This window comes from Haliotis rufescens, unplaced genomic scaffold (assembly GCF_023055435.1).
Source record: "Haliotis rufescens isolate VD_foot unplaced genomic scaffold, xgHalRufe1.0.p SCAF_7, whole genome shotgun sequence".
Taxonomy (NCBI): Eukaryota; Metazoa; Mollusca; class Gastropoda; order Lepetellida; family Haliotidae; genus Haliotis; species Haliotis rufescens.
In genome coordinates this window covers 15,400,565-15,412,248 of record NW_025964361.1, presented here as the reverse complement: position 1 = coordinate 15,412,248, position 11,684 = coordinate 15,400,565, and the positions used below count along the sequence as shown (strand labels likewise).

At 41.7% G+C, this 11,684-nt stretch overlaps 1 protein-coding gene across 1 annotated transcript; it reads right to left on the bottom strand.

The window, feature by feature from the left end:
- Window positions 1-7,559: 7,559 nt before the first annotated feature.
- LOC124114991 lies at window positions 7,560-9,897 on the bottom strand. Its single transcript, XM_046475761.2, has 3 exons — window positions 9,826-9,897; window positions 8,824-9,016; window positions 7,560-8,067 (listed from the first exon to the last, which is right to left on the bottom strand). The coding sequence occupies exons 2-3, from the start codon at window positions 9,007-9,009 to the stop codon at window positions 7,948-7,950; spliced, it is 306 nt and encodes a 101-aa protein (XP_046331717.2). The 5' UTR covers window positions 9,010-9,016; window positions 9,826-9,897; the 3' UTR covers window positions 7,560-7,947.
- Between the last annotated feature and the right edge of the window lie 1,787 nt (window positions 9,898-11,684).

Sequence of the window (11,684 nt, the reverse complement as noted above, 5' to 3'; positions counted from 1 at the left end):
TGGTGGGCATGATGTTGCAGAACCTTCCACGAGAAGATATTGTACGAAATTGCAGTTTACTAAACATTAGTTACTGCAGACAATAGGTACATTCGAGATAATTAAACACCCCTAAAAATCGTCTTTAACAACGTTTGTATATGTGAGGTGTAAAGTTTTCCCCTACGCAACATGGTATGTTTGGAAGTGAACATCACAAGACGTAACGCACGTTCCTGTAAAGCCAGAGAGTGTGTTAAAACACAAGACTACTGTTCCTACACTAAGAACATATAAAAGGTATACCTGCTAATTGATTGTTCTTTTGTAAATATTTGCCTGGCGAAGACGGGATTATTCAGCGACGGACTTGAAATAGCTTGACTGCTAAAACGAGTCTTGCCTACTATTTTTCCTCATTCCCTCAGGTATGCATTTGCCAGGTCCATTTATGAATGGCTTCTGTAACAAAGTCGAGTCCGGTTTGCTCAGAATTTTGGAGTTGTCGCCTGCCTTTACTCAAAGTAGTGTCTCAACACTTTAAGAGAGAGTTAGCTCGCAGTGTAGGATGGGCTGAGCAAGTTCCTTCAAGATCAGTCAACTATGAGAGAGAGTGTGTGTTACAAGGTGTTCTGATTGCAGTGTAGGATGGACTGAACAAGTTCCTTCAAGATCAGTCAACTATGTGAGAGAGAGTGTATGTTACAAGGTGTTCTGATTGCAGTGTAGGATGGACTGAACAAGTTCCTTCAAGATCAGTCAACTATGTGAGAGAGAGTGTGTGTTACAAGGTGTTCTGATTGCAGTGTAGGATGGGCTGAGCAAGTTCCTTCAAGATCAGTCAACTAGGTGAGAGAGAGTGTATGTTACAAGGTGTTCTGATTGCAGTGTAGGATGGACTGAACAAGTTCCTTCAAGATCAGTCAACTATGTGAGAGAGAGTGTATGTTACAAGGTGTTCTGATTGCAGTGTAGGATGGGCTGAGCAAGTTCCTTCAAGATCAGTCAACTAGGTGAGAGAGATTGTGTGTTACAAGGTGTTCTGATTGCAGTGTAGGATGGGCTGAACAAGTTCCTTCAAGATCAGTCAACTATGTGAGAGAGAGTGTATGTTACAAGGTGTTCTGATTGCAGTGTAGGATGGACTGAACAAGTTCCTTCAAGACCAGGCAACTACGTGAGAGAGAGTGTATGTTACAAGGTGTTCTGATTGCAGTGTAGGATGGACTGATCAAGTTCCTTCAAGATCAGTCAACTAGGTGAGAGAGAGTGTGTGTTACAAGGTGTTCTGATTGCAGTGTAGGATGGACTGAACAAGTTCCTTCAAGATCAGTCAACTATGTGAGAGAGAGTGTATGTTACAAGGTGTTCTGATTGCAGTGTAGGATGGACTGAACAAGTTCCTTCAAGACCAGGCAACTACGTGAGAGAGAGTGTATGTTACAAGGTGTTCTGATTGCAGTGTAGGATGGACTGATCAAGTTCCTTCAAGATCAGTCAACTAGGTGAGAGAGAGTGTGTGTTACAAGGTGTTCTGATTGCAGTGTAGGATGGACTGATCAAGTTCCTTCAAGATCAGTCAACTAGGTGAGAGAGAGAGTGTGTTACAAGGTGTTCTGATTGCAGTGTAGGATGGACTGAGCAAGTTCCTTCAAGATCAGTCAACTAGGTGAGAGAGAGAGTGTGTTACAAGGTGTTCTGATTGCAGTGTAGGATGGACTGATCAAGTTCCTTCAAGATCAGTCAACTAGGTGAGAGAGAGAGTGTATGTTACAAGGTGTTCTGATTGCAGTGTAGGATGGGCTGAGCAAGTTCCTTCAAGATCAGTCAACTATGTGAGAGAGAGTGTATGTTACAAGGTGTTCTGATTGCAGTGTTGGATGGACTGATCAAGTTCCTTCAAGATCAGTCAACTATGTGTGTGTGAGAGAGAGAGTGTATGTTACAAGGTGTTCTGATTGCAGTGTAGGATGGACTGAACAAGTTCCTTCAAGATCAGTCAACTATGTGAGAGAGAGAGAGTGTATGTTACAAGGTGTTCTGATTGCAGTGTAGGATGGACTGAACAAGTTCCTTCAAGATCAGTCAACTATGTGTGTGTGAGAGAGAGAGTGTATGTTACAAGGTGTTCTGATTGCAGTGTAGGATCGACTGAACAAGTTCCTTCAAGATCAGTCAACTATGTGAGAGAGAGAGAGTGTATGTTACAAGGTGTTCTGATTGCAGTGTAGGATGGACTGAACAAGTTCCTTTAAGACCAGTCAACTACGTGAGAGAGAGTGTATGTTACAAGGTGTTCTGATTACTCCAGATGGCGAGATGAAGGTTCATAATTATCATTGAGTATCAGGTCTTTCTCATCACTCACGAGTCTGAGATACCAGTTTATGTATTTATGTCGATTTCGAGGAGTACTATCTAATAACATCTCCTTAGTGGAGTTTATTGCACTTATATAGCGACGTGTATGCATGCGTGCGTGCGTGCGTGTGTGTGTGTGTGTGTGTGTGTGTGTGTGTGTTTGTGTGTGTGTGTGTGTGTGTGTGTCTGTGTGTGTATGTATGCATGTACTTGTCATATGAAAGTGTTCAAAATATTCCAGTGTGTACCCATATTCACCTCTCCTCCTTCAAGTACAATGCAACGATTGGCGTTGATACTGATTGTCCTAAACAATTGACGTAGTTTCCCTACTTTTTAGTATGGATCTCAGACAAAGGTCGTAAAGACGTCATGTGTCTGTTTACTGTTATTTCCCAATCACAGACGGTAACAATAATCAATAATTTCGATCAACAAAATATAAAGTGGGGAGAGAAAAATAACTAAATCCAAATCTATAGTTTGGCCTATTTTGATAATTGTGATTGGAGTGTAATATTGATCTGTGTTTTAACAAACACTGTCAATTTCTCCCCAGAGACGTTTCAGCTCGCTAACGACCGTGATGTATTGAAAGACACCGAGGATCAAAGTTCAACGCTCACTGACGATAATGTCTTAGAGCTAACCTTGAGCGGATATTTACAAAATGTACAAACAGACTTACATAACTTATAAGATGAAACAATATGTTTACCCAGAAATCTGTACTTAAACGAACTTAGTGGAAAACCAACCAACAAATGGTAAACAATCAACAATTGTATTACACGATCAACAAGGTTTACACATCAATGCAAATGACTACACAGCAATTACAATAACAACTGATAACTAATCATTGTCCAAATACAATGCAGTGAAATTCTACTGAATCTCATCAGAAACAATGTGATACAGTTACAATCATTGTTTAACAATAAATTTCACTGCCATATAACAAAGCATAAAGAAATATAAAGTTAAAACAGTTACATCATTAAAGTAAAACTTCTAGACGTCACACAGTAAAAGCCTGACCTGTCTGTTCTTTGTAAATAAAGAATTGCTGATTGACGCTCCGAGTGACATGCCACCTGTCACGCATGTTGAGCCTCAGCTTCATTGGAGATAGAGAAGCATCAATGTCAATCAGGCAAATCTTAATCTATTCATGACCATTCATACAAAATTGTATAATATTCATTACTCATATTGCCCAGTCAGAATGGAGTACGTACTTCTGTAAATGCCTTCACTATCATGTATGGAGCTGTATGTTTGTACTGAGCTGGACCCACGATCACATTCTTGGTCGACGCCTACCAGTGTCCGTGTAGTTATGGCTCAACATACAATAATAGTTATGTCATATGTTCGATCCCACATGGCCAGTCTGTGACCTTGTAACGCCGTTACTTCCTTACCTTTACTTAGTATAAGTACGTGGCATAAGTAATATCCAGCTGGTGTGAGATCCGGGTGACATGAACGTGGAGGAACTACAATCTCCAAGTACGACAGTTTCATCACCTTAAGCGTCCGTGGTTGCCAGATGTCGCCACCTGTCAGCACAACATATGCTGTGTATTGCCTGCGTACAGTGCATCTACAGAGTATTCACCGGACCTCAAGTCGCCGCTCATTCATGGGTAATGCATAGCCGACAGCTACAACGTAAAGAACGACGACAAATCTCCCTGTTCCAAAATCTAGATAACCCAACTTGCAGAAGCATGTATTTCACGAAACTCAACGAAGTCACATGGCCTCCAACATCTCGTCAACATTCATCACGTCAATATCACAATGTCCACCAATCGCTGATTGCCCAGCTGATGATGGTGTCGCTTAGCCGTCCTAACAAAATATAGTTATTATTAGAATTACGTGATTAAGAATCATGCCTTGACTATTCTTGAAAAGTTATTTTTATGTATTGTTGTTACCACGAAGTTCCAATTGGTGTATACGTAGTGTTGATGAGAACATATTGATGTATGTATTTAAGGAATGCTGAACTACGAGGACAATAACGTGCAATGGGTAACAATCCTTAACTAAAATTAGGAAAGGTTCGTGGCTTAAATAACAATATGATAGCAATTGCATGTGTTGTGTTGTGTGAACAAACGAGCCTCAAATTGCTGCAGTTGTAATCAACCCTATGTGATCTCACAATAAGTATAGCCACCAGTTAACAACCTGAGGCGATCTCACGACACCTATACCAGTGAACACCCCTAGACGATCTCAAAACACCTATACCAATGAACACCCCAAGACGATCTCACGACACCTATACCAGTGAACACCCCTAGACGATCTCACGACACCTATATCAGTGAACACCCATTGCGATCTCACGACACCTATACCAGTGAACACCCCTAGGCGATCTCACGAAACCTATACCAGTGAACACCCCTAGACGATCTCACGACACCTATACCAGTGAACAATCCCAGACTATCTCATGGCACGTATACTAGTGAACAACCCTAGACGATCTCACGACACGTATACGAGTGAACAACCCTGGCCACTAGTGAACACGACACGTATAGCCTAATGTGAACAACCCGAGACGATCTTACGACACGTGTAGCCTCAAGTGAACAACCCATGACGACCTCACGACACGTATAGCCTCAAGTGAACACCCCAAGACGATTTCACGACACGTATAGCCTCAAGTGAACAACCCAAGACGATATCACGACCGGCCGCTAATGTAGACAGGAATCAAAATTAACATCAAATAAAATATTTCGATCGAAACCCGTGATTGTTTAGCAGGGTTAAGAAGCTCACAAAACATCTTTGTCCCCAAACTGTTTAACTGACAGAACTCAGAGCTGACATTATTTAAAAATACAACCAAACCGATGTGATGAAAATCTACAAATACAGTTGGAGTCAGACAGTAACATAGACACTGCCAGCTTACGATAACCATTATGTATCAAGTATTTGATGGGCATTTAGAACTTGGGTTCAACGCCGCTCATAACATTATTGCAGCTATATCACAGCGTGTCAGCTTAATGTGGGAGGAAAGCCCGAAGCGATGCAGATCTCAGACGTTTACCACTTCGGTGAAACCAACGAGCACGGGTATGGTGCTGACAAATCTAGACACATAATCGAGGCGAACCGGGATTCGAACCCGCAATCACAGATTTCTGATGTGCCCAAGGGACGCAACTCTGCACAGCGAATCGCGGCGCCTTAGACGACTGGGCAACCAGTTCACCCCTTTAGAAGAACATGCAGTCACGTGATGAAGGAGTAAGAAGTAGTACTGAAAAGTCGTAACAAAGAATAAAAGAAGATGCTATCTATAAAAAGCTTCATGTATACACCATATGCATTGACCTGCTCTGGCTACAATACCAGAACTGTTCCACTGTTCTCTTATCCACCGAGCATTACTTGTCTTAGAAAACAGCCTATTTCCATCCCCAGTTAAAACTGGCACATGTTGTTAACATAGACAATGGTGCCACCTTTGACACATGTACAAACCTGTGCCAAACACATACTACAAAAGTGTGCAACACTAAACAATGCAAGCAAAGTGACTTGGAGATACTTTCATCAATCCTGTCAGGACGGGATTTTGTTACATTCTGTGACGAGAGTGATAATAAGATCGCGAACTTTATATTATGTGGAGAACATAATGAACTCAACCACTTGGACCTTCACATTTGGATTTAAGCCATTTTAAAAATCTGCAAATCCAACACAAATGTGGGGTATATGTTCAGCCCTCAACTAGTCATTCCATCAGTACCAAGTAAATATAGAAATGTATATATCTGTAATATGTTTGTTCATCCAAACTTTATGACTGACTAATTAGTATGTGTTTCGTGCTGTTCACCTTGTGTACTGCTCTTTATAAGAAGTGAGATAATTTAGTATAACTATCTTCATTGGAATGTATATTGTGTATTGCTGTTGATCTGCATGGCCTGATGGTGAATGTTGTTGACTAGACTACAGTGTCTGTGTACGTGTTGTCTGGTACTGGCCTGATGGTGAATGTTGTTGCAACTAGACTACAGTGTCTGTGAACGTGTTGTCTGGTACTGGCCTGATGGTGAATGTTGTTACAACTAGACTACAGTGTCTGTGAACGTGTTGTCTGGTACTGGCCTGATGGTGAATGTTGTTGACTAGACTACAGTGTCTGTGAACGTGTTGTCTTGTACTGGCCTGATGGTGAATGTTGTTGCAACTAGACTACAGTGTCTGTGAACGTGTTGTCTGGTACTGGCCTGATGGTGAATGTTGTTGCAACTAGACTACAGTGTCTGTGTACGTGTTGTCTGGTACTGGCCTGATGGTGAATGTTGTTGACTAGACTACAGTGTCTGTGAACGTGTTGTCTGGTACTGGCCTGATGGTGAATGTTGTTGACTAGACTACAGTGTCTGTGTACGTGTGGTCTGGTACTGGCCTGATGGTGAATGTTGTTGACTAGACTACAGTGTCTGTGTACGTGTTGTCTGGTACTGGCCTGATGGTGAATGTTGTTGACTAGACTACAGTGTCTGTAAACGTGTTGTCTGGTACTGGCCTGATGGTGAATGTTGTTGCAACTAGACTACAGTGTCTGTGTACGTGTTGTCTGGTACTGGCCTGATGGTGAATGTTGTTGCAACTAGACTACAGTGTCTGTGAACGTGTTGTCTGGTACTGGCCTGATGGTGAATGTTGTTGACTAGACTACAGTGTCTGTGTACGTGTTGTCTGGTACTGGCCTGATGGTGAATGTTGTTGACTAGACTACAGTGTCTGTAAACGTGTTGTCTGGTACTGGCCTGATGGTGAATGTTGTTGCAACTAGACTACAGTGTCTGTGTACGTGTTGTCTGGTACTGGCCTGATGGTGAATGTTGTTGCAACTAGACTACAGTGTCTGTGAACGTGTTGTCTGGTACTGGCCTGATGGTGAATGTTGTTGACTAGACTACAGTGTCTGTAAACGTGTTGTCTGGTACTGGCCTGATGGTGAATGTTGTTGACTAGACTACAGTGTCTGTGTACGTGTTGTCTGGTACTGGCCTGATGGTGAATGTTGTTGACTAGACTACAGTGTCTGTGAACGTGTTGTCTGGTACTGGCCTGATGGTGAATGTTGTTGACTAGACTACAGTGTCTGTGAACGTGTTGTCTGGTACTGGCCTGATGGTGAATGTTGTTGCAACTAGACTACAGTGTCTGTGAACGTGTTGTCTGGTACTGGCCTGATGGTGAATGTTGTTGCAACTAGACTACAGTGTCTGTGAACGTGTTGTCTGGTACTGGCCTGATGGTGAATGTTGTTGACTAGACTACAGTGTCTGTGTACGTGTTGTCTGGTACTGGCCTGATGGTGAATGTTGTTGACTAGACTACAGTGTCTGTGAACGTGTTGTCTGGTACTGGCCTGATGGTGAATGTTGTTGACTAGACTACAGTGTCTGTGAACGTGTTGTCTGGTACTGGCCTGATGGTGAATGTTGTTGCAACTAGACTACAGTGTCTGTGAACGTGTTGTCTGGTACTGGCCTGGTGCAGCTGTTCATCATCACACCACGAGGCTGTTGACATCTATTACAGTTGCATGTCAACCTCCAAGAGCTCGATCGAGTCTCCGAATGTTAAGGCGTTGATGGTCCACAGCTCCGATACCACGTGGTTGTAGGTCACGAAAGATACACCATTCACCAACAACTGCAATAAGTACAGCAGTGTAAACATTCGCATGGCAGTTCGAGATCAGATTTTAGAGAACCGCAATTGTCAGATCAGCGATCCGATATTGTAACATTGTATCTTAATTTCTTGTAACGAAGCACGAAGCTAGGTGGGTTTGGTGCGAATGCGAATTTTTGTTCGTTTTAAAACGGGAACCGTTGTTCTGAATTTTCTTTGACTAACGCAAATGTAGCAACGGTGTATTTCAACGCCTATCTATATATCGAGGAGAAAAAATGTTCTAATTTGAAGATAAAAAAATATGTGACTGGTAAAATGGCGTACGAGTACAACACTTGTAGTTGGTGATTCGACCATGTTTTTCTCAACCTGGCAAACAGTTTCAGGAACACATACATTTGAAAACTGAAACATTGTTAGCACACATTTACAACTGAAGCACTCTCTACGGTCGTAATATATACCTCGGCTATATATATTGTATTATTGCGACCAAAATTTTTTTGTTTGTTGTAGATGCTCTGAACCTATAAAATGTATCATGCCACGTTTCCACGATTACTACATTACAATAATAATATTTCTCGAATTAATCATTGTTCGCGAGTGATGCGATATCGATGCATCTGTGGTGATTCGTGAAAATAAGAAGGGTCTATTGAGAGGAGAGGATCTCTGTGTAAGCTGGGTAGACGTGGTGTAGAGCTGCACGGGGCTGCCGGGGGATGACAGAGTAGACACGGGGTGTTGTGTAATGAGCGACCTACTGACCGTGTAACTCGCCTCCGTCACCTGCACACTACAGGTGAACACACTGGGGTGGGGAGGGAAGGGCACAGTGGTTGTGTCGAGGTGATTGTGTGTCCAGTGGTCTGTGAAAGTATCCCATAATACCCAGCCCGACAAGCCGACCTTGAGATGGAGAGCAATAGTACCCGTCTCGTTGTATAGATTCATTACCCATCTGAAAAGAAATGTCTTCACATATAGAAAATATGTGCATGTAATTGATTATTATTGATTATAACTACTAACCGTGGAATCTCTTTCATTCCATGGTTAGTTCAAAATAACCTCATTTACGACAACCAGTAAGTAATGCTCTATATTGTCACGGGTGGCCCAGTCGACTATGGCGCCGCTATTCGCTCTGCACAGTGCCATGTCCAACCAACCACGTTGCGTCCTTTAGGTATGTCAGGCGTGAGTGAGTGAGGTGGGTTTAACGTCGCTGTGAACAGTATGACAGTTATATTACGACGTGAAGGGTATGCCAGAAACACATGATTGTGGGCTCGAATTCCGGTTCGCCCCCATTATGTTTATATGGTGGTCACCACTATGCTGGTGCTTGTGGGTCTCACCAAGGTGGTAAAAGTCTGAGACCTGCTTCACTTCCGGGCCTCCTCCCACATCAAGCTGACACGCCGTGACATAACTTAGATACTGTCCAAAGCGTCGTTAAACCAAACTCACTCACTCACACTATTGTGTCTAACAGTGATGGTCTGAAATGCAAGATTAGGAGTAAAAGTGCCTAAATTCTTGTGTGCCCCAATGGTAATATTCACCGTAATTAGCATTCTTATCTCGCACGACAGGAGCACAGTCCGAATTAGGAATTGCATAACTTGATATGCATAATCATGATATTTAGTATATGTACAATTTACTACACGTCAGTATAAACAAACCGTTTGTTTTGAGGTTAGACAATAAACCCCTTGAATGTTAAACTATAACATGAAACTAGAAATTCCTTCTCGCACTTACAGGTCGCCCGTGGCATGTTGCCGCGCAGTGAAGCTGATGTTGACTCCCGCATGTAGTCCCCCCGGAATGGGTTCCGCAAACTGTAATATTAAATATCAAAACATACTCTGTCATCATCATAATTTATAATTCTACTTGTTAGAACTGGAATGTTTATATTAGTTTTTTGTACCATTAATACTTGGATACAGAAACATCAAGCATTGTTTCCACCTGTCATACCTTAACTTATGTTAAATATCTAAATATTTAAATTTTTATTTAAATCAACATAGTTTGCATGACAAAAAACAAAACAAAATATTTTTGACAATACAGGGTCATTGATAGGAACCTGCACTGAGTGAGTGAGTGTTTTGGGTTAAACGCCGGTATTCGAACACGCGTTCATGGGTTTCTGGCGTGCGTGCTTCTGCACAGCAAATTGTGGCGCTCAGGCGACTGAGTCAACCGTGTCCCCGAACGTGCATAATATTATCTAAACGTGCATATAATTATCTAAAATATTTCTAAATCTTATTAAGAAATGACTCGCACCGTGTATTAAAATATAAGAGTATGATCATTCATCCTCAGCTCATGCCTTTTTTATTATCAATATTTAATGTATTGTAGTATTTATACACAATTGCATTCTGCACGTGACCTAAAGTGTACTCTGAAAACGACTAGCCATATCGCGGCAATACTAATAATCTATAATTACACATTAATAAATTAAATCTATAATTACACATAAAGAAAATTACGATTTAAATGCATTGCAGTTTCATTCTTTGTAAATTGGTTACAAAATGATTGGAAAAATATCGGCATTAGATCGACGTGAATCTTTGTTAAGACCTACCGCACATGTAAGTTACAATTCGTGGTAGTTAGTATATGACATCGTTATCTTTAACTTTGTATTGCAATGTTTGACTGCATGCCCGTAATCGAATACCCTCGCTGTGGCCCATTCCAGAAACAACTCTAGAAATGCACTTGGAAACTCTCGACTCGATCCGTGCTGAGGCTGACAGTGACGGTTGTCAACATTTCACAGTCTTTTCGATTCATCTTAAAAATGCATATAGGTGACAGTTATCAGTGACGAATGACACCACAGGTTCATTGACAACTTTGGAAATCATGTTTTATTTTGGTCATGTACTTGATGGAAATGTATGACGACGAACTGTCGCGGTGACTGATTTAGACATTTCTCATCCTATTACGATATTATTGAAATGTGTTGGTTGGTTACAAACGATTGAACTGTAGAACGAGCATATATAACAATACACTCATGTCATCTCTCCTATTTTTCCGCGATAAAGTTGGTTTTTGTATAGTGAAAACATAAAGTCTCACATACCAAATGAAATTGAGTTTACATCTTTCGACGTACAAATAGGGATATACAAAATATTAGGAAATTCTTACAATTTGGCCCCAACTCTGAAGGTTCTTCTTTATTGAACTCACACTCGCATACTCAATTTAACTTACACAAAGTATGAAGCTTTGCGGTAATACAACCGACCTCTGCATGGTTAACATGTAGGTCGTGTGAAAGTCACATTAAAAGGTGAGGTGAGGTAAAATGGGGTTTAACAGTCGCGTCCAAGATAATTGCACTTATATAGTCACTCGCATACACGTCTGTGTGTGGCTCCTCGTAACAAGTCCGGACTGATGCACTGAGACACCATGCCGCAGTTAAACATGAATACACAGTATACCGACTCCGAGCCGACCAGTCCTTCTTTTAGCCCCTTAATGCCGAGCGCCAGACAGGGTAAGAACAAGTACCATATTTTACGTCTTTTGGTATGACGTGGTCGGGGATCGAACCCCGGACCTTCCGCCTTACGGTC

What these genes read in the sequence shown, in the direction of transcription:
- LOC124114991 (XM_046475761.2), bottom strand. Translation starts at nt 9,009, where the DNA reads ATGAATCTATACAACGAGACGGGTACTATTGCTCTCCATCTCAAGGTC. An exon ending in TGACGGAGGCGAGTTACACG is followed by an intron (nt 8,068 to 8,823) that starts GTCAGTAGGTCG and finishes TACTTATTGCAG; the next exon opens with TTGTTGGTGAATGGTGTATC.